We start from the raw sequence: 27,926 nt of genomic DNA, 5'->3' as shown, positions 1-27,926 counted from the left end.
TGCTACCCTGATTTATTCTGCACAGAGACAAGGGCAGATTGCTTTGAGGACTAGAGCTGGGAGAACCTTTTCAGTCAGGACCACTTGAAATGCTACAAATGAGTGCTGCTGGGTGTCTGTACCTGTGAGAGGTGCAAACAGCAGTGGGGGGTGCAGGCTTGGGGGTGTAGGTTTGTTCCAGAGAAGGCTAGTTGGCAGCATGGGCGTCCTACGTGCTCTCACTCTGGAACGGGGGCCAGGAGACCCCCGCTTAGTCGTGTCTCTTTCATCCAGGTGGAAGTCCAGCTGTCTCTGCCTGTTCCTCAGCCTGGGAAATACATGCTGGTGGTGGAGTACGCCAATACCAATGCTTTGCAGACAGTGGGTGTTGCTGTGAGCTCGCCACACTTAGCCATGCAGCAGGGCACGTTCACCTTCTACCCGTGTGTCTACAGGTATGGTCAGCTCTGAGCAAGAGGCTTGGGGTAGATGAATCACAGCAGGAGTAGATGAATCAGTCCTTGGACAATATGGCAAAGACAGAGTCCTCAGCTTTTTTTCTGCTTTATCACATGAATAAAGCAATGCTTCAGTGTCGTACTTCTAAGCTGTGTGTACCTTAACTTCTTCTAGCTGGATATGGATTTTAGTGATGGGCCATCCCTGGAAACTGTGTGCCCACGTAGTCTGTAATGCCTTTGCCAGTAGCTAATATGTTGCTCCCACTTGTAGCTGGGTAAATTAGGAAGGGCTCCAATTTAGGTAGGGAATGGCCTACAGAAAAGTTTTTTGGAGCTACTGCTGCACTTCAAACAGCCTGTCCCTTGCTGCACAAGCATCTGATTTCAGATCGCAACCTTTGCAATAGGAAACAAAGGTCTGGGGTGTCCTTGGGATGTTTCGCTCTTATGACTTGCCAGACAAGGCATCAGAAGATATACAGGGACTTGTATAAATACCTTCAGGACATACAGCCAGCAAGACAAGAAACGGGTCATGACTGTGCTCAAGGCTAGCCCTAAGATCTGTTTTTATCTTACAGTTTCCTTTGTCGAGGAATGGCTGTAGATTCCCAGAGCCGCCTGGCAACTTTTGAACTTACCTCAGAGGCAACCATTCAGTTCACAGCTGATCAAGCTGACTTCTTCCTGGTAAGGCTTCTTGAGAGGACAGCTCTGTTTGCACATTGCAAGGAGGAGAGGTAGGAGCAGTGCCTACCTTGGAGAAGGGCTTTCTGTTTAGAACGTTTACTAGATGTACTTCTATGTCATGAGCAGTCCAAGGTGAAGAACATTCTCAGCAATGTGTTTTGAGGTAGATCATGGGACTGGGAATTGGGAGACAATGGGAAAGAGGAGCTTTGCAGCAGCGTGTCAGTGCAGCATCCTATTTTACCTGAAGGCATTCGCAGCTGCTTAGCTGAGATTAGAAGGATTCTGTGAAGAAGTGGAGCTCCCAAACACCTTAGGGCTTGCAGAGGAAGGGACAGTAAACAGGAATGCGACCTGCTGTGCAGAAGCTGTCCCCTTTGTGGAGGATTAAGAGGATGCTCACAGCAGTCTCCAGAGGGGCTGATGTGCCTTGCTTTCCCCACAGCCTGTGTGCCCTTAGCTTCCCTCACAGTAGCGTTCGGTGATGTAGGGTCAGAGGTGTTCAGCTCCTGTCCTCCGCCGAGCCCAAAGTTTTTCCATAACCACAGCTAACAGGTTGTGAAGTGTCTGGTAAGGGAATGCCTAGTGTGCTCAACCTGATCTCTGAGGGTACAAAAGCAGCTGTAGGCTCCCTGTGGCAGGGGACGTGGTGTAACCAGGCCTCTCTTTTTCCTGTGTGGCAGTACAAAGCATACCTCGTACCTGCTGCACAGTTCACCATGGAGCTTGTTGAGCCGAAGGTGCATTGCATCAGCATCCACGGCACGTTCTCCTCCAACAGGTAACAGGGTCTGAGATCCCTCAAGATTTTAGCATGATTGTGGCTGCTTCTAAAACAAATTGCTTGCCCGACTTCCCTCCAGTTTGATTCCTCTGGGTTCCTGACATGGGAGAAAGAAATCTCCATGGCACAGGAGGAGAGGAGGCTGCCAAGGAGGCAGCGATGGAGGAAAGACTGAGGCCAGTTTGCTGGTCTTTACCTGAGCACCACATTGCATTGCCTCTTGCGGTACATGCTGAAGTGCCATCGTGAAATAGGCTTTCCTCTGTTGACTTGCATACAGCAAGAGACAGTCGCTGTATCCAAATGCTTGACGCTGCTCTGAATAAATATTTGCACGGGAATTAGCCTGTGCAAGATTCCTCTTCCTCCCGCTGAGCGCGTTATCCTGAAGCCCCTGAGAGTCGCTCAGAAGGCGCGTCCTCCCAAGCAAGCGTTGTAATCAGATGGGTGTTGCAGGGCGTCCCCTCTCCTCAGCAGCTTCCATCTTTCCTTACTGGGGGACATTTACATCCTCTTTCCTCCTTCCCTCGCAGCAGTTCCTGCATTCCCTCTCGGTTCCTGAAACTTTCTCAGTCGATCGTTTTGGAGGGAGGCCAGGCTCTGCCCATCACCCCGGACACCCCCCTGGCTCAGGCGGTCCACATTGCTCCAGCTGCTGTCCCCATGGAGCCTGCACCTCGGCCTCCCACCGCGGTGGACTCCTCGGCAGAGCTCATCCTCCTACAGCCTCCACAGGTAGCGACACGGGCACTGGGTGCGTTGCTCTGCCAGTGCCGTGCAGGCCCTGCTGCATCGGGAACACAGGTTGTCCCAGCACAGGCACCAGGGTGCATGGAGATGCTTCCCTTCTGCGGTCATTAGCTCTCAGTTTTAATCAAGGGTTTAGACTTGTGCCTGAGCGTGTAATTCCCATGGACTCTCCTGTCTTACTTCCATCCAACCTTTCTTGGTTCTCTGGGCTCCCATGGAAAGCTTTACAGATCGCTGTAGCTGGCAGCCCAACAGTCACCATTCGGGAGGTTAACTGTGAAGGTGTATTGGGGGTTGGGTTGCCAAAAGCCTGAGGAGAGTGTGACTGTTAACTCATGTTTGTGCAATATGAGCACAGATTTGTGCAGTAATAAAAAATATCCTGGGTATGAGCACAGACATCTGATGAAGTTTCTTGTTCTCTGTTCTCCTGTTTTGGGCCAGGCTGCTGTTGTGTTTAACAGTCGGATCCAGACGCTGGGACGCTACGCTTTCATCCTGCATTATTACCAGCCCAACCATCCCACCTTCCCTGTGGAAGTGTTAATCAATGGTGGACGTATTTGGCAAGGTAAGAAGAGCTGGATTGTAGGAGAGATCCCTGGCAAAGGGGCCTCAGAAACCTTTGTCATGCCAGGTAACAACTACAGGGTCTGTGGGGATGTGAAAAACAATGTGCCATGAGTGGAGAAAGAAGGCAGCAGGGTGAGACAGCTCTGTTCCAGGGTGTCAGGTGTCCTTCTCATTTTCTGTCCTTTTCAACTATTTTCAGTTTGAAAACTCTGAAAAAATCTGCTGTAGAGATGAGGACCACCATGTAAGGCGTCTGCAGCCGACTAGCAGTAGAGCTGCTTTTCTTCACCAAAAGCAATCCAGGAGGCCCTTTGGCTGGAAAGGAGATTCCCCTGAGAGCGAGTGGAGGGGGATGATGGGGATTGCAAGGGAAATGGGGCACCAAAGGGTTTGTTGCCTTTTCAGGGGAGACCAATGCTACCTTCTGCCCACATGGTTATGGATGCCGGAGCCTGGTAGTTTCTGAGAACCAGATTGTCCTGGATGTTACGGACAACGACCTGACCGTGACTGTGCGAGTGCCAGAAGGCAAGCAGCTGTGGCTGGTAAGCCTCTCTCCAGGAAACTCCAGATGCCTGCCGGACCCACCTCCAGCAGGGCTGGAGTTTGTCCTTGAGGATTTTTGCTACTGTGTGACCATAGGAATGTTTCCCACCATGACTCAGTTTCTGCGTTATCCTGTAAAGCCACAATCTTAACTCTACTTAGTGGTGCAGAATTGAGCGCAGAATTCACAAAGACAGGCTTTGTGTATGACATGGTTTCCCCAGTGCTGTGTGGTTTTGATACCAAAGCAAGGTGGAAATGGAAGCTGTTACTTTGCATAGCCTGTGGTAATCCAGAATAAACCTTCTTCCTGCCCCAGTGATATATGGCACCTATATGACAGTTTGTCGAGGCGTGTCTCATCATGGGAGCAGGTAGTGCTTGGTATCCTAAATTCAAGCACAGAAGGACTAGAAGACTGAAAGACAGAACTGGAACCCAGGCGACTTTGTAGCTAGGACTTTAAGGTGACAGTGACTGCCTGCCTCCATGCTGAAGCACGCCTCTGCTGCCCCTTTAGGGTATTCTGCCTTTCCTGACTGCAGTGAATTTGGGCCACTCTGCACATGGGCTATTAGAGTAGATGGACCCTGATGGATAAACTCTAATGGAGGGATGGTTTGATGAGAAGTTTAAGGTGCATTTGGGCTACTGAATGGGCTCATTTCAGACTCTACCAGTCTGGCCTAGCTAAAGAGTCTGCCTCTTCCATCTTCTCATGGCAGGATTACATCCTTGTGGTGCCAGAAGAAAGCTACAGTTCTCAGTACCTGCAGGAGGAACCCCTGGACAAGTCATATGACTTCATCAGCAGCTGTGGTGTCAACAGCTTCTACATCAAGTGAGATCCTTGGCTTTGGGGTACCCTTTCTGCTGTCCACAGGCTGCATGTTCCTTGGGAAGCCAAAGTAGCAGCACTTGTACCCTTCCTGGGGCGCTGCAGGTGGCAGGGGAAGAGTTAATTGCTCTCCTTATCTAAGTACCAAACCTTTGGTGTTTGGAGATCTTGGTGTCACTGGGCTCTCCCTTGCACTAATTCAGTGTAAATTGCTGTGGGAGATCCTGCTGGATTTTGTACTGACGCTCAGTGCGGGCTGGTGAGGAGGTTGTTGGAGTGCTCAGCGCGGTGACTTCTCATGTTTTCTTCTGCAGTCCCACCACATCCTCAAGGTTCTGCCGCAACTCTGCCATCTCGCTCTCGCTCTTCTACAACAACGGGGCCCAGCCCTGCCGGTGCCATGAGGCCGGAGCGCGGGGCAGCCAGTGCGAGCCCTTCGGCGGGCAGTGTCCCTGCAAGCCCAACATCATTGGGCGAGAGTGTTCCCGTTGCGCCACCGGCTACTGGGGCTTCCCCAACTGCAGGCGTGAGTTGCCCTGTCTCCCACGCAGGGGAAGCTCTGCTTTCCCCAGCCGTGGCCGTTCTGCCTCCTGCCGGGCTGAGGCTGATTCAGAAAACGGCTGCGTTGCCCAGCCCTGGTTTCAGCCTGAGATGGCTCCACACGGAGCAGGAGGCAGAGAAGAGGCCAGCTCCCAGCAGCGCGGCTGAGCACCTCTCTCCCCCTTGCAGCGTGTGACTGCGGGACGCGTCTCTGCGACGAGGTGACGGGGCAGTGCCTCTGCCCTCCGCACACGCTGAGGCCGGAGTGCGTGGTCTGCGAGCCCCAGACCTTCGGCTGCCACCCGCTCATCGGCTGCGAGGACTGCAACTGCTCTCGGCCGGGCGTGCAAGAGCTGACAGAGCCGGGCTGCGACGTGGACAGCGGGCAGTGCAGGTGAGGGTGCCGAGGGAGCGTGTTTGGCAGCATCACCTCCTCCCTGGTCCTCGGGGGGTGACGAGTTAACTGGATAGGAGACCCCTGTCAGTGCTGTCCCATGCCGGCCTGCGTGCGGCCCTGACCACCTCGCTGCTCCCTGCGCAGGATCACAGCACAGAGGTCTCTAACTCTGCTGCTCTTGCATCCCATCCAGGTGCAAGCCCAATGTCATAGGACGGCGATGCGACCTCTGCGCCCCTGGCTACTACCATTACCCCAACTGTCGGCAGTGCGACTGCCACCAGGCTGGCACTGAAGCGAGTGTGTGCGACCCAGTCACAGGGCAGTGTCACTGCAAGGTCAGTCTTCTGAGTGCCTTCCTATGAGGTGCTTCTGCTTAGCTGGACCCTCCTGCTCCAGCAGTACGGTTTGTCATGCTTTGATAACTCGTTCAGCAATGCCTGCCCTCTGCTAAAACCTGATGAGGAGCTGTTGACATGTCAAGTTTTGCCCGTCTTCCAGGAAAACGTGGAGGGCCCAAGGTGTGACCAGTGCCGCTTGGGGACGTTTTCTTTGGATGCTGGCAACCCCAAGGGTTGCACCAAGTGTTTCTGCTTCGGAGCGACTGATCGCTGCCGCAGTGCTGAGAAGTACCGAGCTGAGGTGAGTGGAGCTGGGGGCCAGAGGGCTGCTAGAGCAGGTATGTTCCCACCCTCCTGGCTCCCAGTGCCTTCAGATCTCTCATCCTGCACTAATCCTGCCCCTGTGGAAGATTTGATGTGAGGAGAGTCACTATATCTGAACTTTGGTATTGTGTCAGGAGAACTCCAGCAAGGTGGGAGGCTGGGGTGGTGCCCAGCTTCCCAAAGACTTGGTGAGCAAGGTTATGATGACCCTATAGGCATCTTTTCCACTGCAGAAAGAATTACACTTCTGCAGCGTCAGCATCTAGATATCTTCTGTTGCTCCAGAAGGAGCTCTGGAAACATCTATGGTTCCTGTTTCTCCCCTAGTTTGTTGACATGAGCGGATGGGTGTTGCTGAGCAGCGACCGCCAGGAAGTGCCCACCACCCTGAGCCTGCGGGAGCAGCTCCTTCATGCTGATCTCAGGAACCTCCCTGAGGCATATCAGGAGGTCTACTGGGTTGCGCCCAGCTCTTACCTCGGGGACCGGGTAAGAACACATGCTTAGCTCAAGACAACCAGACCAGCAGTCACACACATGCTGGGCCTCCGTTGACACGCATGCCGGTGGCATGCCCAGCACCATGCAGGAGTGCTCAGTGCTCCAGTTGAGCACAGACGGCTGTGACACAGCTCACCACAGCATATCTCCATCCTGACTCACAGCAATATAACTTTGCTACGTTACTTGGCTCTCCCCTAGGTTTCGTCCTATGGTGGGCATTTGCGTTATGAACTTCACTCAGACCCACGGAGGGGCGACGTGTTTGTTCCCACGGAGTCCCGCCCCGACGTAATCCTGAAGGTACAGCCCAAGAAGTGCCCTTGTGACTCCCGCAAGGAGAGCACAAGGATGAGATGGTGACTGACAACTTCCTTACTTCTCCTAGGGAAATCAGATGAGCATCATGTTTCTGGAAGGCACCTACCCCTCACCAGGGGAGGTACACCAAGGCCAGCTGCAGCTGGTGGAGGTGAGTTTGCACACACAAGTGTGTACCAAGTTAAGTGCTCAGATGCATTTAGGATGTAGACAGAAGGGAGGATTGCTTTGAACTCAGTATTTTTTGTTGCTGCCTGTTGCTACTAGTTCTTGGCACTTTCTTTTTGTCTGAGCTCTCAAACATGCATACAACAAATTTCTTGCAAATTCCAAGGTCTGAGTCTTTCACTTGAAACATCAAAAAATGCGTTCTCTGCATCGTTATCTTTGAGGCCAACATGAATTGCAGCAGCACGTATTGTCCTCTTGGATGTCTGTCTCCTCTCAAGGCTAGTGCCAGTCATTCTGGAATAAAGATCACTGTGGTGTATCTTCAGACTTAGCAGCATGTGTTAGATTCGGGGTTTTGGTAGTGCTGGGTGTGACTTGTTAGCACAGCTGTCCTAGGTTTTAGGGGCCTATGGCCTTGCTGGAAGTATGTGACAGTAAGACATTACAGTCCCAAGGTGCAGAAGCACCTTGCTCCTAAAGCAAGCAGGCTGGTTTTCCATGTGCCTGTGCAGCAGAGGTGGCTATGAAGAGCCAGGGGCTGTTTTGCAGCTGCCTGACACAAAATAAGGGCTTATGCTTCCTGCCAGTTATGTCAAGTCTTCTCCTACTAGGGAAGCTTCAGGCACACGGAGACACACAATCCTGTGTCCAGAGAGGAACTCATGATGGTGCTGGCAAACCTGGAGCAGCTGCAGATCCGGGCGCTCTTCTCTCAGCTCTCCTCCTCGGTGTCCCTGCGCCGCGTGGTTCTGGAGATAGTGACAGATACGGCCACAGGCATCCAAGCCCGCAACATGGAGCTGTGCTTTTGTCCAGCCAACTACCAGGGAGACTCCTGCCAGGTAGGAGCAAAAGAGGATGTGGCTGCTCGGGGCAGAACAGGATTGAATACCATCCACTTGGGGCCTCAGCTGTCCCTCTGTATAGCACGGTTGGCAGCCACGGGGTTTGGATGTGCTTCACTGTATGCACAACAACGGTGCCAGAGCACCAGCCTCCAAGCCAGCCCTAAGGGCTCTGCTTTTAATTACAGCTCAGGTTATGCCGAGTGAAGAAACAACTGCTCCCAAGCTCCCTGCACACCAGCCCTCTCACAGGCTTCCTCCCACCTGGGAGATGTGTGCTAGGGCTCGTGGAGGAGGCATGATGGGGAAATTGTGTAGGTGTTATGGGCTAAAACTAAGGGCATGTAGTTTCTGAGAATAGATCCTTCTGCCTGACAAATCATCTCTGTTGATGAGGAGCAGGGAAGAGCTGCACTGAGAAATCTTTAACAGTTGTTGCTTTTAATCTCTTCTCCATCGACACAACCCTGTGGGAATTCTGCAATGGAACTGAATCAGCCTCTTTGCTTTGCCTGAATGTGTTGGGCTTTTTTCACATCTCTTTCTTTTTCTCTGTCCTTAGAAATGTGCTCCAGGTTTCTACAGAGACACCAAGGGACTCTTTCTGGGAAAATGTATCCCGTGTCATTGCAACGGCCACTCAGATCAGTGCCTTCCAGGGTCTGGGATATGCCTGGTGAGTAAACAGCCAGTGAAGTGCTGAGATTTTGGAGCTGGAAGAGCTGTAGCATGCGATTGAAACGTTCTTTGCAGGTAGACCATGCCTTAATAGGTGCATTACCTGCATGTGCCATTTCAAGGATGGCCCAGCTCTGAGTCAGCTTAGGGTGAAAGACAAATCTGGGAAAGAGGAAGGATCAAAGTGTCCAGTTATCTGTCGGGGAACTGTCTGTCCTAACCCACCGTTTCCTCCCCTCTATGCTGAGCACGTAGCCTGCCTTGTCCTTGCAGAACTGCCAGCACAACACGGAGGGGGACCACTGCGAGCGGTGCAAGGACGGCTACGTGGGCAGTCACTCAGCTGAAGGACTCTTACAATGTGTCGGATGCCCATGTCCTCTTTCAGTTGCCTCCAACAAGTAAGTGCCCTTGCACGAGGTTCCCTTTCTGGGCCCACTGTTTAACTGCTGGGAGCCAGGCTGTCCCGTGCCTGCGCACTGGCTTGGCCCTGGCGGACGTCCCATTAATAGCGTGAGTGCGGTGACCGCTCCTTCATACTCACTCCTTTCGTTTCAGCTTCGCCGTCGGCTGTGTCCACAAGGGCTCCAGCACGCAGTGTCTCTGCAAGCCTGGCTACGCTGGACCGAACTGCGAGCGGTAAGAGCGATGGCAGCCAAGGTGTCTGCGGCTGGGGCCACACTAGCCAGCGTAGCCATCACTGTGGCCGAAGAGAAGCTGCCCTAGTAGGAACTGCAGAGGAGGTGGTTGGCTCTGACCCGAGGGTGCTTTGCTCTGGCAGGACTTCAGTCCCTTTCAGCCCCTATTACTGTCTCCACTGCTGGTAGTGCGTGCTACTGTGGGTGAACCCCTTGGCCGTGCGCTGCCCTGGCTTGCAGGCTGTGATAAAGGCACCTTTCCAGGGTATCATAGGGTAAAACACAAGGTGTGTGGGGACCGCGGGGGCTGCAGCAAGCAGAGGCGTTGGATGCCTGCACAGTTATAGTGGCACAGTGCTCGTGTGGGGCTGGCCTGAGCTGTGCCCCCCCCGCCCCCGCCGATGCTCCCGGTGTGTTTTAACATGCCGTATTTCTGCAGGTGTGCCCCGGGCTACTACGGCAATCCCTTGGTGATCGGCAGCTCGTGCCAGCCGTGCGACTGCAGCGGGAACACGGACCCCAACATGCTGTTCAACAGCTGCGACTCCCTGACGGGCGCCTGCACGGGGTGCATGCACCACACGGCCGGAGCGCGGTGCGAAGTTTGCGCCCCCGGCTACTACGGTGACGCGGTGGCAGCCAAGAACTGCACGCGTGAGTGGCGTGGGCAGCAGCGCAGGGGGCCGCGAGCACCAGAAGGGGGAGGTGGACAGACGGACCATGACCGTGTGCCGCCCCTAGCCGTTCTGTGCGTTGCCCGGATGAATCATGCACTGCATTGCGTGCGAGCCAGGGCAAGCAGCCTCCAAAAACTCTAATAAGAAGAGAACAACTCCAAAAACTTGCCCTCCAGCATCACAACTCCATAAGCTCCTATCCACCCCCGTTTGCAAGGCTCTAAGCCTCACCCAGGCTGGAACGGTCTCAACCCGAGCGGCTCCCCCAGCAGTAAGGCTGTCGCTCGCCTTGCCATCATTCCCGTCGGAGCATATGTTTACACGGCCCCTTCCCACCATTGCTCCTCTCTCCTTTGAGGGACAGCAGCCAAATTACAGCTCAAAAAAGCAGGTCTGGCCTGGAGAAGTGTCGTGGGAAGAAGTGGTTGGCAGGAGCAAATGCAAGAGAAGAGAGGTTTTGTGTTTGCTCTGCCTGTGGGAGACAAGGGGAAAGTAGGATTCCCCACCAGGGACAGGGAGCGTGCGGGTGGCGGACTGGGGCTCCTCGGGTCTCCGTGTAACCGGGCCTGCTTTTCCCTGGCAGAGTGCAACTGTTCGCCTTGCGGGACCGACTCGTGCCATCCGCAAACGGGCCAGTGCTTCTGCAAGCCTGGAGTGACGGGCCAGCACTGCGACCGCTGCGAGGTGAGGGGAGCCCCGCGGCCCGGACGGAGCGCGGGTGGGCCCGGGGCGAGGCGGGAGCGCTGGGGGCAGACCGGGGCTGGCGCTGAGGTTGATGCTCCATTTGCTTTAACTGCCCGTCCGTGATGGGCCCTTCTTGCAGCTCCCAGTCTTGGCTGCGTTGGCACGAGTTTTTGCAGCGGTCAAAACGCTTCTGGGAAGCAAGGTCGGGGTGTCGTGCCTCCGGACGGAGACGCGCGTGCCCTCCGGCTGAGCGGGAAGCCAACCGCCCTGCTTTTCCCTAGGAGGGCTACTACGGCTTCGAGGGCTGCTCGGGCTGCCAGCGGTGCGACTGCGACGTGGGCTCCGTGGGGCCCCGGTGCCACGCGCGGACGGGCCAGTGCGGCTGCCTGCCCGGCGTGAGCGGCTCGCGCTGCCAGCAGTGCGCCCCCGGCTACTGGGGCTTCGGCCCCAGCGGCTGCACAAGTGAGTGCTGCTTCCCGGCTCTCGTGCGCGGGGGACCTGGGCGAGGTGTTGGTGGCACTTGTTGAGCTGCCGAGAAAGAAAACCAGCCGCTGTTATCTCGGCATCTCCTGCATGCGTTGCTGGGTTGAAACCATGTAGATGAGCAGAGATGCTGTTGCACATCTGGAATAAAACCAGCTTCCCCTCCCTGCAGCACGGCAGCAGCACGAAACACTGCCCTGCTGTTTTCCTCTTACTAACCTTCAGAGCTGAAAGAAAAGATTTTGCCTATCCTTCTCCTGCTCAAAATCTGCCCATAGCATCTGCTCCCAGGATGGAGGTTTGCTGTGTCACAGCAAACGGCCGCGTTCCCCACCGGGGGCCGGGGCCGCAGCGGCGCTTGGCGGGGCCGCTGCAGCCTCCCCTCTCTCGCCGCAGAGTGCGAGTGCAAAGGCGGCTCCTGCGACCCACGCACGGGCGAGTGCACCTGCCCCAATGGCCTGGCCGGGAAGCAGTGCGACGTCTGCCTGCAGAAGCACGAGGTCCTCGTGGCAAACGGCCCGGACAGCATGAGGTGCGAAGGTCTGTATCGTGCCGTGAGCTGTCCTCCCCTCTCCCTTCCTCCTGCCCAAACTCAATGGCATCCTTCCTAGTAGGACTGGGGTGGCCTTGCTGGAAAAGGAGACTGTATCCCTCCTGCAGTCACGGGGAAGGTGGCGAGGGAAGCCAAGGAAAGGGCTCTCTGCTCACTGCTTCTTTCCTGTGGCAGTGTGTGACAGCTGTGTCCTGCTCCTGCTGGAAGATCTGCAGAGCATCGAGACGTCCTTCCCCTCGATTCGAGGCCAGCTGGTTAACCTGAATGCCAGCTCCATCGCCTGGGCTCGCCTCCACGGTTTCAACAGCACTATGGCCACCATCACTGTACGTGGAAGGCTTCAGCGCTGCTTTCTGCCCACTTTTCCTGGCCCGTTTGCCTGACTTCTGCTTTCTCTCGCAGAACCACCTGCGCGAGCACCAGCGAGCCCTGAGCAAGGTCAGGCAAAGAGTGGACGAGCTGGAGGACGAGAACGTGGACCTCACACAGGACCTCAATGCGCTGCAGCACAAAGTAGGATGTTTGCCTGTCTTCCTCCCCTTGCCAGAGTATGAATCCCTCCTTTTACCAAAAAAGAGGGCTTTGAAGGCCATGAGGAGCCTCGTTCAGACAGGCCGGATCACCTGCCCAGCCCAGCACAAAGCTGAGGGTGTCAGGGCCTCTTACTCACGTGCCAGAACTAGATTATCTGGATTGGTCCTTTGGAGGGCTGCTAAACTTACTGTGATATTTCAGGTCATTTCTCGATTTATTGCTTGCTTTTGAGGCATCTTCAACTTTTGCTAGTAAAAATACCTTCAAGAAAAGGAGCATATAGGGAAGGCGTGTGCGTGGCTGGGTCTGTCCTGGGTGTACCCGGGCTGCAGCAGGTGGGGCCCTGGCCCCGTCAGCCAAAGAACTGATCCTTTTTATCGTAGCTGCCTTTGGAGGCCTCAGCACAAGAATACATTTTACAAGGGTCGGTCTACACAGCATAAAGATACGCCAATTGTGTCTTCAGAGAAATTATAAACTGAGCAGGACTGGAGGCCTTGTTTTTAATCAAAGTGAGAGGTAAAGGTTTCTACTGGATGTCTCACGTCCCTTGGGCAGCTAAGCAGACAAATGCCCACCTCTGTGTGTGAGTGTACAAGCTCTGAATGGCCAGACCTCTCTCTCCTGCTCAGCACCCAGATCTGTCTGCCCCAGGCTCTGTGACCTTGCACTGCGTTATGAGCATGGGACAGTTCTGTCCTCTCTGGTCTTAGGGCTGTTTCGGGAGCCCCAGCGTGGTGCACGGGGCAGGCTGTTGCAGGAGACGTGACTCTCTTGGTTCAGGGAGCTCAAAAGCAGCACCTTCCCAAACCTAGCATGCCTTTTGGGTACATCACTGCCTCCCTGACAGGTCACATTAAACGTAATCTCATGCTTCAGGTAAACCGGAATTTTGTGTTTTAGATGAGCATGACTCAAAGAGAAGCAAACCAGATAGAGCAGCACACAAGAGAGAGTTACCAGAGTGGGGAGCAGCTCCTGCTAGATATCCAAAGCATCCAGAAAAGCATTGCGGGTAGGTGCTAAAGTCGTCTCTCTGTGAGTTTTTTCCTGCTGGAAATGTCACACTCTTGCTTTGCAAGCATCACTGTGTACTGCATGTCTTGGAAAAAGGAAGGGGAAATACAAATGTGATGGAGATCCCCACAGGCTTCTAGCTACTTAAGTAGACCAGGGTTGTTGTGAATCCCAGCTGTTCGGCTGAGCACCATTTTTGGAAAAACATGTTAAACTTGCACAAATATTTGTTAAAATGCAGAAGACGAGGGCTGTCTGCACTACCATTCCAGGAGAGATTTAGCAAAACAGAGAGTGACTGAATCTAGGAGAGATCCACAAAAAGGTTCTTGGGGTGTAGCGTGTATTATGGTAACGGCAAAGGGGGCAGAAACGTGGCAATGCTCCTGGGCGATCATGAGCAATTCAGAAAGTGCCTGAGTACTGCCATGAAAGCTGGCTGTGGTCAGTCAAGAGTGAGATAGGAAGGAGCTTGGGTGGGTTGCGGAGGGTCAGTCGGTGCTAATGGGGGACCTGGATTTCCCTGCAGACCTGGTGCAGCTGATGGCCAGGTTTGGGACGACAAACACCAGCACTACTTCCACTGAGGAGTTCCGCCAGAAGATGGCCGAGGTGGAGAGGATGCTGAAGGAGATGAAGGAGAGGAGTTTTGGCAGCCATGAAGTGCTGGCAAGGCGCGAGCATGAGGAGGCTCAGAAGCGTGAGTCTGGCTCTGGGATTTTTTTTTATGGACTTTTGATTATAATAGTTGAGTAATTCTGTTTGATGATGAAAAACAACAACACTTAGAAATAGGAGTCATTGTTATTACATATAGATGCAGATAAATCCCCTCGTGTTTCCTCATGTTCACTGTCCAGTAGAGTTGTTCGGAATAACAGCAGAGACCTTGCTACCCAGCCAGCTCCATGGTCCTGAGGGAATCTCTTGCAAGAGGCAAGGGGTCAGATTTTGCTTCCACACAGAGCCATACTACATAGCTGGCTGTACCAGGTGCTGCAGGGACACAACAAAAATCTTTAGCTGAAAGCTAGAATTATAAACTATCTCTCACTAGAAATAAGCAGGGTTTTTTGTTTGGTTGTTTGGTTGGTTGGTTGGTTGTTTTTTTTTTTTTTTTTTTACAATAATGAAGCACTGGAACCAGCCTTAGCTAGCTGTTTTCCAACATGTGGAATCTTTCAGTCATCTCTTTCTAAAAGAGATGTTGCCTCTCAAACTAACGTGGGTTTGGAGATGATGCTGGATAAGGTCTTGTGCTGTGCAGGCTGAAGGAGGGAGGATGGTCTCTTCTGGCCTTAATATCTGCAAAGTGAGACCAGAATCAAGCTTTTCTGCAGCTCAAACACAGAAAGAGCCCTTTAACACAAAAAAGGTCTTGTCTCCTCTGTCCTCAGTGCTGCATCGTGTGAAGAACGAGCTATACGCCCGCTGGGAGGCTAACCAGGACCTGCTGAATAGCATCCGAGAGCGGCTGGCTCAGCACAGCTCTGAGCTGATGGACCTTCGTGATGCCCTCAATGAGGCTGTGAATAAAACCAGGCAAACAGAGGACTTGAACAGCCTGAATCGCAACAACCTGGAGGATAGTCAGGTAGATCTTCCCTCCCCAGGAGAACTTGACAGCCATACAGTACAAATGCAGTAAGAGTGGGTCTATTCTAGTGCTCTCCAGCTCCTAACTCCACATCTGTATGTCTAGCAAAAGAGCCGGGAACTCCAAAAGCAGTATGGGGTGGTGCAGGACACCCTGAGGATGGCCAAGGACTCACTGGCACAGGTCTCCGACTTCCTGCAGAAGATGGACAGTGCAAAGGAGGTGAGTGATGGAGGTGCTTCAGCCTGGCCGGAGAGAATGGGGGCAATAGGGCTACACGGCTCCACATCAGTGGCAGGTAAAGGAGAGGAGGGGAGTACAGAGCAGCTGTGGCACCACTGAACCAGGTGACCAGCCCTGCACAGGTGTCCGTACCTCCCTGGAGAGGCAACGAGCAGCTCTTGGGAATGATGTGCATCCTTGCAGGAGTACGAGAAGTTGGCAGCCCTGTTGGATGGGGCCAAGCTGCCCCTGACAGAGCGAGTGAAGAAGTTCTCCCCGGCCAGCAGCAAGATACCCATTGTAGAGCAGGCTGAGGAGCATGCCCACCTCCTGGATGAGCTCGCAAGGAACCTGTCCAGGTAACACCTCTACCTGTCTCCCTGCTGCTCAGTTAGTAATTACTGAGCCATTACCCAGCCCTGTCTCACCTCAGACTAAATGCTCCATCTCAACCACAACTATGTCTGTGGAGCTTGGCCCACATGCACATCACTGCCAAGCACCTCATCCCATCACTGCGTGCAGTAGAAAGTGGGGGCAGCTGGTGTTGGGTGGCATGACGCTTGTGATATGATCAGCCGACCTCTTTGATCTGGCTGTATTCTGACTGCTCTAGACCAGCAGCAGTAACAGGGAGTCAGCATTTTCCTTCACCAAGGCACGCACCCTGCCTCTCAAAGCAGATGTGCGCATGGTCCCCTGCTGTCGCAGGGGGCTGGTGCCTGTGGTGCTGCACCCTGAGCCTGTGGCAGGGGAGCAAGGGTGCAGTCTCCAGGGCTTTTGTATGGAGGAGCTAGAAGGGGTCTGATCATGAGGGAAAGGGCAGGAGCCCACCCTGAGCTGTCTGCAAGGACTTGACTGCTTCATCTTCAAACACAGCATCATCCAGGGCACAAACCAGGATGGCTTTATCCAGCGAGCAATTGATGCCTCCAATGCCTACGCCAGCATCATCGAAGCTGTGAAAAAAGCTGAGCGAGCTGCACAGGATGCTAACGAGGCAGCCAGCGAGGCTTTGATGGTATGTGCTGTGGGGAGCCCTGCATGGATGAGCAAAATCCAACCCTCCTTTGTCCCCTCGACAGCCCCGTATTGGACCCTACCTGCCCCTTCCCTCTAGAGCTTCACCACTATACTCTGTGCTGAAGAACAGCATCTCCCTTGCTGAGGCTGGGGCCAGGCTCCTGGGGTTTGGTGTCCCTTAGTCCAATTCTGTTAACCTCTACCTGTCACAGCCCAGCAGCACACCCTGAAGACCAGGGACTTGATTTCTTCTTCAGGCTGTGGCCTAGGCAGTGCATATTTGTTTTATAGAACGTCATGTCAGAAAACCTCGGGGCCATCTCTAAAGAACTGAAGAACAACAGCAGCAACCTTGAAGAGGCTGTGAAGAGAGAGCAGAGAAAACTCAATGGGGGTGAGAGAGGCTCCTTGCACAGACACAAGGAGGTTGGGAAGAGAGCAGAAATCACAGCAGATCACTGTGCGGGGAGAGCAGTTGGCGGGTTTGTTAGCACAGGCTGGATAGTGACTGTGGGTGGAAGTGGCAGGGTGTCATGTCCTTTGGGCTGGACTGAGATCCAACACAGGGCATGTGGGTTTATACATTTCCTTCAATTAATTGCAGCTATTAAAGGCACCCTACAGACAGCAAAGGACAAACTGGGCGGCCTTCGCGTGAAGAAGGATCAGCTCCTGAGCCAGCTCCAGTCCATACAGGACATGCTGGGCAGGCACCAAGGTTTGTCTTGAGGCAGCTGCTGCTGGGCAGATGCTCCTGCCCCTTTTTGCACCCAGGCCATGACCCACATAATCCTCACAGCCTGCTCTTGTAAAGTGGTCCTATAAATCCCTTTGTAATCTACATCCTCCCCTCTCAAGGCAGGGAAACTGTGGGCATGACTGGACTTTGAGCAGGGGTGAAGCAGAGGGGTCAGTGTTCCCTCAGGAGGCAGGCATAACAGCACTCATGTACAGCTCTCCTACTGCCCACCCCAGTTTTCCATCCTAGAAGTCCCTGAAGGGGTGGGAAGGGACCACATCCTCATCTAATATGGAGTCCTTCACATTAGATAAACGTACCTGGGTTTGCAGAGGTCTCTCTCTCCAGCATCTCTCCTGCAAGCCCCTCAGCCTGTTTCTTCATGAGGGTTGGCATACAGCTAACTCCAGTTACAACCTGGACTCTTCCTCCTCTCACTTGTTTGTCTCAGAGATTTTTCTCCTTTTCTTGCAGAGGACACAAAGGAGACAATCCAGAATGCCAAAGCGGCAGCAGCTGAGGCCAACAAAACAGCTGCAAAAGTGGAAGATACCCTGAACACCATGAAAAAGAACCTGGATGAATGGAAGGACCAATACGGAGACCTTCGAAATGAAGACCTGAACCAGGCAGTCCAGGATGCCAGGAAGTCCGGTGGGTGCTGAGCATGCTAGGCCCACTGGGCTGAGTTCAGCATCTGTCAGCGCACAGAAATGTCTGCCCTTAGCAAGCACCTTGCTTTCAGAAGCTGTGCTTTGCAGCTTCAGATCAAGAGTAGAGGGAGGCAGCAGCTAAGATTGGGTGCCTCATACCTAACACCTTAATTTTTTTCCTCTCCCTGCAGTGCATGTCACCTATGCATTTCTGCAGGGATTTGCATGCACTGGAGTATTTTCACAATCCACCATCGAGGCTGCTGGATTTAGGGGATAATTCTGTGGCTCTGCTCCCAACTGCCACTGCTTTGATTTGCATGTCTCAAAACTGCCTCAAACCCCCCAAAAAGAGCTTCACATCTCTCTTCCTCACTAACCTTGATAAACCCTGGCTCCTCTCCAAACCCAGTGTCCAGTCTGGAAAGCACCATCCCACTCCTGCTGGAGAAGCTAAGCAGCCTGGAGAATAGAAGGAACAAGAACGCCACTGTATCAGAGAACATCATGCGGATCCGGCAGCTCATTACCCAGGCGAGGAATGCGGCCAGTAAGGTAGGTTCATGGGAGCATGAGGGCTGCAGAGCACTAAGCAGGGGTTTGGGGTGTTTCGGGTGGATGAGGGCAAACACGAGGGCAGTACATGAGTGGGAGAAGCATCCAGAGGAGCTGTGGGACCAACAGTGTTCCTTTCTTGCGCACAAACTCTAGAAAGTGCTTTGACTTGGCGGAGCTGGCAATGGAAAGAGAGGAGATACAGTGCTTTCAGTCCTGTGGGTTTGGATTTCTTTCCCTCCAGGTGAAAGTCCCAATGAAGTTCAATGGCAGCTCAGGTGTGCAGGTCCGCATGCCCAGCAACCTGCAAGACTTGGCAGCCTACACATCCCTCAAATTCTACATCCAGAACCCCGAGCCCAAGAGCAGGCAGCAGGACCAGGACACAGCTGAAGAGGGGCGGTTCGTACTGTACCTGGGCAGCCGAGAGGTAAGACAAGGCTGTGTGGGCATTGCTGGCAGGAGTAGCATAGGAGGATGCAGTCATGGGGGAGGGCAGTACAGGCGATGGAGTTTGCCCAGCCTCCCTCTGCCACCATGCTCAGCACCAGACGTGCAGTGGTGCACCTTCATATCCATGTCCTACCACCGTGAGAACAGCTCCTGTCCATATGGGAGAGCATCACTTGACACTCCTGCCCATCTTGGAGAGCTTGAATGCCAATCTGTGTTTTTCCCTGCATTCAGGCCTCTGGAGACTACATGGGCGTTGTACTCAAGGACCGCAAAGTGCAGTGGGTCTACAAACTGGGAGACGAGGACCCGGCCTCCCTGACCATCGACGAGGAGATTGGAGAGCAGTTTGCCACCATCAGCATCAACAGGTAGGAAACAGAGACAAACACTGAGTATGGCAGACACTTCTGAGGGACAGCCAGTGCAGGGAGAACAAAGATGACCACCTCAAGGGAGAAACTCAGCAGTTGTCTGAAGCATGGCAGGAGTCCAGGAGGGGAGGAAGAGCAGGAGAAAAGCTGTCATGGGATGCATCCCAAAGAATTTCATTGGAGGACTCTCCCAGTAGCTGATGCAGATGGCACTACATCCAAGCCCAGGTAGACCCTCCAGGCCAGACCAACCTTCACTGGGGCAGGTCAGCACTGAGGTAACACACTATCTCCTGCTGGATATCAGATCACAGAGGGGCTGGAGAGCACCTGTGGGAGAGGAGAAATGAAGATGTCTTTGTAGCGAGTTTGTTCAGCCTTGTGACAGTGCTGATAATGTTAAGGCTGGCTTCTTTCAGTGCCTTGTTGCTGCAGGGCTCCCCCATGGGGGCATATAGCCCTCTTCTGCAGGGCTCTGCAAGGAGGCTTTTGTGCTTGGGGAGAGCAGAGTTAGTCCCTCCTTGTGGATCTCTACTCATCCTGACCCTCACTTCCTACCACAGGATCCTGCAGTATGGACACATGTCAGTGATTGTGGAGAGGCAGACGGTGCATGAGACCAAGGGAGACAGCATCGCCAAGGGGGAGCAGGGGCTGCTCAACCTGGACCCACGCAGCGTGGTCTTCTATGTGGGTGGCTTCCCCTCCAGCTTCACGGTGAGATGAGCTCTAGGTGCAGGCTTGGAGTCTTTTTGAGACCTCAGCAATACCTTTGGAGGTTCTGGGGGGAAATGCCGTGTTTCATGGGGAAACTAGGATCAAACTCACCCTAACTGGCTGGCTTTGTTCCCAGCCCCCTCCCACTTTGCGCTACCCCAACTACCGTGGGTGCCTGGAGCTGGACACACTGAATGAGGAGGTGGTGAGTCTGTACAACTTCCAGCGCACCTTCCAGTTGGATACCACTGCAGAGAAGCCCTGTGCAAGGTAGGACACCCTACCCAGGCCTAGGGCAGCTTCTGCCCCCATTCTGACCCTTGGATGCCCCAGAGCAGTGCAAGCTTCAGTTTGCAGTGGTGCTTCATCCCCTCTTCTCCAATGGCTCAGGTCCAAGTCCACAGGAGACCCCTGGCTGACAGACGGCTCCTACTTTGATGGCACTGGTTATGCAGAGATCAAGTTTGAGAGCCAGTTCGGCACGACCAAGCGCTTTGAGCAAGAAATCCGTGTGGTTTCCTACAACGGCATCCTCTTCTTCTTGGAGAATGAGGCAGGTGTCAGTTCCCCTGGCCTCTGGGCAGCCAGGGAGCCTTCATCCCTCACCTGGGCCTGCCCCAGCTTTCCTGGGGAGCTGGATCAAGACTTTCTATTTAGCAGGCAGGCAGTGGAAATCCCATTCCTGCTAGCAGGAATTTCTAGGGGAGCAGGTGGGAAGAGTTTGTCCCGTACTAGAAAGATTCTCTAACTCCACGGGCATCCATGCCCTTCTGTAGACCCTCCATGCCAGGCCAGCCTTCACTGGGGCAGGCAGTGCTGCAAGGGGCATTTCCAGCCCATGGTACCTTCTTCATGCCCTGCCGCAGGGCTGTTGTTTCCAGAGAACTCTCCCATCACCATCTCTGTGACTCAGGTCAAGGCACCAGTGGTGGGACATGCTTCTGCTGGTGCTAAAAGGTGGGCTGGGCTCCCTGGCAGCACATGGGGCCAGGGGTGCTGAGCATCCACCCTGTCTCCCTCAGGGACAGTTCCTCTGTCTGGCCATCCGGGATGGGAAGCTGGTGCTTTACTATGACTTCAGTGGTGGCCTGGAGATGGCAAAACCTAGCGGCAATTCCTCCTCCCTCGCCATCGGCAGCACCACAAACCAAGCGGTAAGGAGTGTCCAAGTGCCCTGCTTACGCATGCCTGGCTGATCCCAAGCAGGGACGCAGCAGCCACACACGGGCCTCGGGCCACAGCTCCTGCCAGCCAGGCAGTGTAGCCACAACCCCTGGAAGAGGGCCTTTCAAGATACTCAGCTGCCCCAATTTTCCCCTCTGTCTCCAGATCCAGATTTTTCTCCTCAAAATGAACAACAAGAAACGCATCCTTGTGCGGCTGGAGCGACTCACCGTCTTCATGGTGGAGCAGGAGAACTCCCTGGAGAATGCTGTCTCCTACTACCTGGGTGGTGTGCCCCCGACTGTGCTGCCCCCCAGGTGGGTCCAGCCCTAAGTAGGCACTACAGGGCTGAGGACATGTGCACAGGCCAGGGACAGGAGAGTTCACTTCTTACCCTCTAACACCTTAGGGAAGGGCTGGTGTGGTACCAGTGCTTCCTCACTGGATCCCAGGCTGCTGGTTGGGTCCCTGCAAAGCTCCCAGGAGCTTTTTTCTTCCAGCCCATCACCATGGGCTTGAGGATCCAACATCTCCGTGGGGAGCAACCTGCTCCTTGGTGTGTCACCAAGCCCTCCTTGGCATTGCCAGGTGGTTGGGAGCAGCCTCATGCTTAAGGCTTTGTAGTCCTGCATGGGTGCTGTGTACCAAGGGCTGGATGAGACTATGGTGCCAGACCCTGCCTGGGGCCAGCCTGGTAACACCATCTGCTTCTCCCACAGCTTGAAAGCGCTTTTCCCCACGGGGGGGCCCATCCGGGGCTGCATGAAGGGTTTGAAGGCTCTCGGCAAATACGTTGACTTAAAGCGCATGAGCACAGTTGGTGTGAGCTATGGGTGCACCTCAGACCTCCTGGTAAGTGAAGTGTTGCAGCAGCCAGGCCTGCGGAGTCACCTGCCTCCCCAGGCCCAGGGAAAGGGTCTGCTGGGGAAACAAAGGCAGGGACAGGCTCATTCACATGGGAAATAAAGCCAGCAGCTCCTCAGTGCCCTGACCAAACAAGGACCCAAGCTACTGAGTTGTATTCCCAACATTCCTGCAATCCCACCTGTGGGAAACTGCAGCACCAAGAGGTTCAGTGGCTTGTCCAGGATCAGCAAAGAACTGTGGTGGGGCTGGTGGGTCATGCTCTCTCATCGTGCTTCTCACGGTATCCCTCACAGGTGGCTCGCTCTGTTAACTTCCATGGCCATGGCTACTTGACCCTGTCCCTGAAGAATGTGCCCCAGCTGCAGGACTTCTACAGTGGCTTTAGCTTCCGGACAAGCCAGCATGACGGGCTGCTCTACCACCATGCCACCCAGGTGGGAGCTCCGGTGGGCACGTGAGCACCTCCAGGTGGGGTGGGAAACAGGCCCTTCCCTGGGCTTTGGCCACTCAACAGTAACAGGGTGATGCTTTTCCCAGGAGGGGATTTGCCAAGTGTCTCTCAAGGGGGGCCAGTTGGCCTTGAACATGCCGAAAACTGAATTCACCACGAAAAACACTTATGCAGACGACAGGACTCACTACGTGGCCTTCTACAGCGATGTCCGTGGGTATGTCCCAGGCCACCCTCAGGAGGCTGGGGGCGCCAGTTCACTGGAGCACCCTGCTCAGGCAATGCTGATCCCGACACAGGGTCCGGCTGTACGTGGACGATGAGCTGCAGGAGGCTGTGCCAGGAGCAGGCCCCAGCCGGAGGCAGCGGCGGCAGGAAGACCAGCAGCTCTTCCAGCTTGGGGGCTTGCCGGAGCTGGGCACCCTCAGCAACTTGAGTGGCTGCATCAGCAACGTCTTCGTGAAGCGGTGAGTGCTGGAGGGAGCCAGGGATGGGGCTCAGTCCCTTTCTGCCTCCCGTGTCCTGGTGACAGGGAGATCCCTTTTCTGTGCGCTGTAGGAAGCTGGACCCCCAGATGGTCGTGGACCTGCAGCAGAACGTGCGGAGCGTCAACGTCACCATGAGCTGTCCTTGGGGGGAGCAGCCGCAGCAGCTCAGAGTCCCTTCGAAGAAGGGCAGACGGAAACCCAAGGTAGCGACCCAGGGCCCACAACTGCTGAAATTCCCCACATCTCCAGTCTTCTCCAGCCATTCCCTCCCTTGCTGGGCACCCCTGTCCTCTGACACCCACAGCTCCTGGCCCTCCTGCAAGACTTGCCTCTGGTCTCCGCTTTGCCTGTCCCTGCTTTGTGCACCCCTGGGGGCATGGGGCTGGCAGAGCCGTGCACAGGGGTGCCACCTGCAAGGGTGCTCCCCCTCACCCCATTTTTGGGTTCATTTCACCCAGATCCCAGGCAAGGCTGCCTCAAAGGACCGGCGGCATGACCAGGACAGCGGCTGCCGGCTGCACCCACATCCCCGAGCAGCCAGAGGCAGCTTCCGGTTCGGAGGTTCCCCAAGCAGCCGCTGGGAGTTCGAGGAGATCCCAGGCTCTTTCCGTGAGAGGTGAGGCTTGTCGTGGGCTGACCCAGCCGGTAGCCAAGGGCAGGCCTTGGAGAGCAGGTGCCCCTGCCTGCCCGTGGCCACAGGAAGGCAAGGCACTCAGAGCCATGGTCCCTTCCCCATAGGTCCTATTTCTCCCTGGAAGCAAAGCTCAGTTCCTCCAATGGGCTGCTCTTCTACGTTGCCGGCGAGCAGGGCGCCTTCCTGGCACTCTTCATCTCCAATGGGCACTTCGTGCTCCTGGCAGACCTCGGTGGGCACCGGCTGCGGATCCGTAGCAAAGAGAAGTACCGGGACCGGCAGTGGCATACGGTGAGCAGGGTGTCCTGGGCTCGGCAAGGAGGGAGGACTCATCCAGTCTCAGAATTCATCTCCTGCTGTTTGCAGGGGCTTAACTCCATCACCAGCTGCCTCCAGTGCCTGTGCATGAGGTCAGCTCAGACCTTCCCTGGACCTTGGTCCCAACTGCACAAAGGACATCCAAGGTCCTGGGGTGGCATGGGAGCTGCAGGAGCAAAGGGAACAGTGGCTATACTGCCGGAGCTGGCTGAACCTCCAAGCTGAGGATGTCCAGGGAGTCCCAGAGACTTGCACACTTGATGCCAGGGCCTGCGGGGAGAGCTGGGCGCTTGTGCCCCCCTTCCCGGTCCAGCCCATGCAGCAGCATCCTGCACTAGGAAAACCCCAGCCCCAGCACTAACCTCTGGTCCCTGCAGGTCTTCTTCAGCCGTGACCAGAGCCGAGCCCAGCTGGTCATTGATGGGCTGCGAGCCCAAGAGGCCACCATGACCACTGCAGGACGCTTCCTAGCCCAGACCCCCTTCTACGTGGGGGGAACACCAGCTGGGATGGCCAAGGCTCATGTCCCGGTAAGGAATTGGTCATGATCCTGTGGCATTGCTGCACGTGTTTCATTCCCAGCCATTCTGTGCTCACTCCCGCTGCTTCTTTCCACAGGTTTCTTCTACCTCCAGCTTTGATGGGTGCCTGAGGAACCTGCAGCTGGACGGGAGGCCCCTCGGGCTTCCCTCACGCACTGTCGGGGTGACACCGTGCTACGAGGGAGCCCAGGAGAGCGGCATCTTTTTCTCTGCAGAGGGCGGGTCCATCATCCTAGGTACCCACAGCAGCTTGGGCTGGCCCCCACAGCCCCTGGTGCTCTGCTGCTCCAAGCCCACCACCAACGGGGAGGAACATGTCTTGTAGGAAGCCCCTTTTCCCCATCCTCCTCCTAACTAGTGGCATTTCCTTCCAGCTGACACAGTGGCAACTGAGCAGGACTTGGAGGTGACACTGGAGGTCCGTCCCCGCAGCACCTCCGGCCTCATCTTCCACATCGGCACAAGGAGAAACCCCCACCTCCAGCTGTACACGGACAAGACAAAGGTAGCAGGAGGGTGGGCTAGTGGGTGCCCAGCCAGCCGCCAGCTCTACGCAGCCCCTCCAGAGCTGGGAGGAGGTCTGACACCAAAGCCACCCCAGTGCATTGGGGCTTCCCAGGGAGAGCTTGGCCAGAGGGACACAGTGGGGAGAGGTCCCCATTTTCTAGCTGCACCTTTTCTTGCAAGATGAGATGCCCCTGTGGAGCAGCTAAGCTTTCTGCAGGGAAAGAGTAACAGCAGCAGCCTCATCTACCGAGTGTGTCTCATTGCCTTAGGTCACTGCAAGCGCCCACACTGGGACCGATGAGTTCTCGACATCGGTGGCTCACCCGGCTCTCTGCGACGGTCAATGGCACACCATCACAGGTGAGGTGACAGCCAACACTCAGCTCAGAGCAGACCAGACTGGAGCTTGGCTTCTGCTGCTTTGCTCCCATCTCCTAGGAGGGAGCCTAGTCCCCTTCCTTGTGTATTTAAAGCCCAGCTCCCACCTGCAAGTACTTAATTAAGGAAATTGTAGCTACTAGTACATCATTTTCTAATTAGCTGCTTTGCTTGATCCTGTTAGAGCTGTCACACCTGATGAGCAGGAGAGAGGTGGTGCTTGGCCCCTGCCAGGGGCTGCCCTGGGTGCCCAGCGCCCTGCCACAGCCCCTGGAGCAGCAGTCCCAGCCTCAGCTTGTTCCACTATTAACACTTTCTGCTAGGATCAAGAGCCCAGTTGCCTCCAACCTGACTCAGTTTGTGTTCAAAGGGCTCAAACCCCGCAGCTGAGGTTGTTGTTTTAGAAGGGGAGTGTTTTATCACAACCTGGGAGCTGCAAAACTTAGCAATTGGAGCATTCGCCATTGAGCCAGGGCTGAGATTTTGCATTGGGCCTTTTACCCGGTGCAGGGGGGGGTAACAGGCCTCTGCAGGAGGGAGGAGGTAGAACTGCTCCCCAGTTGAGGAAGCCACTCTGACTTTCTATTCCCTTCTAAGTCATGAAAAGGAAGAACATAATCCGGATTGATGTGGACACACAAGCAAACTACACAGCGGGCCCCAGCCAGGGGTCCCAGCTGCCTGCACCCAGCGCGAGGGCGACGTTCCACCTGGGAGGGCTGCCAGGTGAGTCCGGAGCGCTGTGGAGTACGGCTCGGCTCTAGAACAAAACACCACAAAGCCCAAGGAGTTACTGTTGCTGTTTTAAGAGGCAGTTAATTCCCTGCTCAGCCTCAAATGAAGTCATTGTGCCGCATGCCCGTTTCTCCCAGCACCGCAGCAGTTCAGGGTGGGAGTCCCAGAGCAGCTCTCTGGGGTCCTGCACGGCTGTAGCAGTACCCTTGGGCTGACAGTGGCTACTGCCAGAGGTGTCAGCAGCGCTTGCCGGGGGGGGGGTGCAGGGAGGAGGTGGTTGGGAAGCCTCCTGTGATATAGCTCGCTTGCTTACTTACCCCGAAGACTCCTGTGGTTCATTGCCAGAGACATTTGGGGGAACTTGACATCACACAGCCGCTCAGCAAGGCCACAGGACCAGTTAACACAGCAACTGTCAGACTGGAGTTTGTTCCAGTAGCTCCGAAGCAGCTGTGCCGCAGCCCCTGCCCTCATGGCACTCGGCCAGGCTTGGCAATGCCCTTCAGTAACCAGCCTGATACTTGGTTTTACGTCTTCCTTTTGCAGAGACAGCCAAGGCCAGCACAGTATTGCCATTGCCTCCACACCCTCATTACGTGGGCTGTATAAGGAACCTGATGATTAACCGGAGCCGCGTGAGCTTGCTGCAAACCAGGACTGTCAGGGGCTCAGTTAGCCTTAAGGGTTGTCCCATGCGCTAAGTGCACCTCAGTGAAAAGCCCAACCGATGGAAGGCTGCACTGCACCCTGGGCCCCAGCTGTTACCTACTAAATCTGATTAACAGTGATCAAACATACTTGATCTCCAGCAACTGCAGAGCAAGCCTGCAGGTGCATGTCTGGGGCCAAAAGCAGAGAGGGGCCAGGTATCTATGGGGAAGGAGGGCAGGGGAGAAAAGTGGGGAGAAGCGTCCCTGCACTTCAGGGGCATGTTTTATAAATATAACCAAAAAGTTTGAGCAGGAGCTAGGGCTAAATAACGCCTTCCCCAGCGGTCAATCATCTGCAGCAGGACTTTCTGACACATGGCTCGTGTCCTCTACAGAGTGTGGGCTTAAGCACTCAGCAGCCATGCACTCATATCATAAATCCTGTCCCCTTTTTCCCCACACTTACAATGCACATAGATTTTAGATCACAAAATACTCAAGGCTGTTAGTAACAGGCACAGACTGTCTTCTGCTAAAGGCTCTAGGCAGCCTTTCTTTTATAACAAATGCAGTTAGGACAAACTGGATTAATTCTGTCACTTTTGTGTGACAAATGCAAGGATGCATTTAACCCCCAAGTCACTCTAGGCTCACCTGCCACTGCTATGCAAAGAGCTGTGCAAGAGGGGCTTCAAGATGAAATTCTGTTTACAGAACTAGCCTCTTCTGTTCAGATTAATTCAAAACTATAAAAAAAAAAAGGCAAGGCTGGAAGAGTTGCTGAGGGAAAAATAGGAGGACATCACAAATGACACGCCTAGACTCATAAAACTCTGCAGTTACATTCAGTGCCATTAGATACACTGGCAAAAGTCCTGTTGTGTGAAGAAACCATTGCTTGAAAGGGGAAAAAAATAAAGAAAGGTTACCTCTAAGCCTGGCTGGGTTTAAAATGTGTCATTTTTGCCCTCACCTGCCCTTCCAACAGTTACCTTCTCCTGTTTGGCTTAACTCACTCCTATTGTAGTGCAGTTTTCACTTGAAATCAAAACCATTTTCTCCCAAGCCACCTAGTTCACTTGTGCACTTACACATCATATATATATTTGTGTGTGTGTATATATATATACATATATATATATATATCTAGACACTTGGGGACAAAAATCTTGCTTCTAAAATGGACTTATAACTTATATCATTATGTTGTTTTTTTATGAGGGGTAAATATTGTAAAATGGGTTTTTAACATGTCTATCTTAAATGTAATTATGACCTGTTTTTAAGTTGTAGTATTAAAGATGGTCTTTGTAAATCACTGGTACATACTTTGGAGTTCAATAAAGTTCTATGTTACTCTCTTTCACTTGACTAGTGAAGAGCAAGTATGAGAGAGATTTACATAGACCTGGAAGAGGAGTAACCACCACCTCAGGAAATGTCACCATGGGACCCTATCTTTGTATTTGCCACAAGCAGTTCCCTCTCTGGCAGCATCTCTAGGAGCTACTGCCGTAATTCCTAGCATGCTACC

General features: G+C 54.3%; 1 protein-coding gene across 1 annotated transcript in view; it reads left to right on the top strand.

Annotated features, from left to right (window-relative positions):
- The window catches only part of LAMA5 (laminin subunit alpha 5), a 91,909-nt gene extending 64,151 nt beyond the window's left edge, over positions 1-27,758 (top strand). Inside the window, exons 27-80 of the mRNA XM_062589202.1 lie at positions 274-434; positions 1,022-1,130; positions 1,814-1,911; positions 2,448-2,649; positions 3,109-3,235; positions 3,643-3,782; positions 4,509-4,624; positions 4,936-5,147; positions 5,351-5,555; positions 5,752-5,896; positions 6,060-6,200; positions 6,551-6,712; positions 6,926-7,027; positions 7,113-7,196; positions 7,828-8,058; positions 8,624-8,737; positions 9,013-9,140; positions 9,298-9,378; positions 9,817-10,031; positions 10,638-10,738; positions 11,020-11,200; positions 11,618-11,761; positions 11,949-12,100; positions 12,177-12,287; positions 13,212-13,323; positions 13,855-14,025; positions 14,723-14,919; positions 15,028-15,144; positions 15,349-15,503; positions 16,024-16,165; positions 16,459-16,561; positions 16,772-16,885; positions 17,381-17,560; positions 17,972-18,114; positions 18,359-18,544; positions 18,802-18,938; positions 19,505-19,658; positions 19,795-19,928; positions 20,049-20,211; positions 20,681-20,812; positions 20,988-21,139; positions 21,542-21,674; positions 21,983-22,123; positions 22,227-22,357; positions 22,440-22,607; positions 22,699-22,831; positions 23,087-23,244; positions 23,367-23,553; positions 23,958-24,110; positions 24,199-24,358; positions 24,497-24,627; positions 24,899-24,989; positions 25,605-25,733; positions 26,289-27,758. Of these exons, the coding sequence (XP_062445186.1) occupies positions 274-434; positions 1,022-1,130; positions 1,814-1,911; positions 2,448-2,649; positions 3,109-3,235; positions 3,643-3,782; positions 4,509-4,624; positions 4,936-5,147; positions 5,351-5,555; positions 5,752-5,896; positions 6,060-6,200; positions 6,551-6,712; positions 6,926-7,027; positions 7,113-7,196; positions 7,828-8,058; positions 8,624-8,737; positions 9,013-9,140; positions 9,298-9,378; positions 9,817-10,031; positions 10,638-10,738; positions 11,020-11,200; positions 11,618-11,761; positions 11,949-12,100; positions 12,177-12,287; positions 13,212-13,323; positions 13,855-14,025; positions 14,723-14,919; positions 15,028-15,144; positions 15,349-15,503; positions 16,024-16,165; positions 16,459-16,561; positions 16,772-16,885; positions 17,381-17,560; positions 17,972-18,114; positions 18,359-18,544; positions 18,802-18,938; positions 19,505-19,658; positions 19,795-19,928; positions 20,049-20,211; positions 20,681-20,812; positions 20,988-21,139; positions 21,542-21,674; positions 21,983-22,123; positions 22,227-22,357; positions 22,440-22,607; positions 22,699-22,831; positions 23,087-23,244; positions 23,367-23,553; positions 23,958-24,110; positions 24,199-24,358; positions 24,497-24,627; positions 24,899-24,989; positions 25,605-25,733; positions 26,289-26,443 (7,824 nt within the window). The 3' untranslated portion in view covers positions 26,444-27,758. The remainder of the gene's footprint in view (positions 1-273; positions 435-1,021; positions 1,131-1,813; positions 1,912-2,447; positions 2,650-3,108; positions 3,236-3,642; positions 3,783-4,508; positions 4,625-4,935; positions 5,148-5,350; positions 5,556-5,751; positions 5,897-6,059; positions 6,201-6,550; positions 6,713-6,925; positions 7,028-7,112; positions 7,197-7,827; positions 8,059-8,623; positions 8,738-9,012; positions 9,141-9,297; positions 9,379-9,816; positions 10,032-10,637; positions 10,739-11,019; positions 11,201-11,617; positions 11,762-11,948; positions 12,101-12,176; positions 12,288-13,211; positions 13,324-13,854; positions 14,026-14,722; positions 14,920-15,027; positions 15,145-15,348; positions 15,504-16,023; positions 16,166-16,458; positions 16,562-16,771; positions 16,886-17,380; positions 17,561-17,971; positions 18,115-18,358; positions 18,545-18,801; positions 18,939-19,504; positions 19,659-19,794; positions 19,929-20,048; positions 20,212-20,680; positions 20,813-20,987; positions 21,140-21,541; positions 21,675-21,982; positions 22,124-22,226; positions 22,358-22,439; positions 22,608-22,698; positions 22,832-23,086; positions 23,245-23,366; positions 23,554-23,957; positions 24,111-24,198; positions 24,359-24,496; positions 24,628-24,898; positions 24,990-25,604; positions 25,734-26,288) is intronic.
- Positions 27,759-27,926: the final 168 nt, after the last annotated feature.

This window comes from Rhea pennata, chromosome 16 (genome assembly GCF_028389875.1).
Source record: "Rhea pennata isolate bPtePen1 chromosome 16, bPtePen1.pri, whole genome shotgun sequence".
Classification (NCBI taxonomy): domain Eukaryota; kingdom Metazoa; phylum Chordata; class Aves; order Rheiformes; family Rheidae; genus Rhea; species Rhea pennata.
The sequence above is the reverse complement of the archived record's forward strand: the minus strand, read 5'-3'. Positions and strand labels throughout refer to the sequence as shown.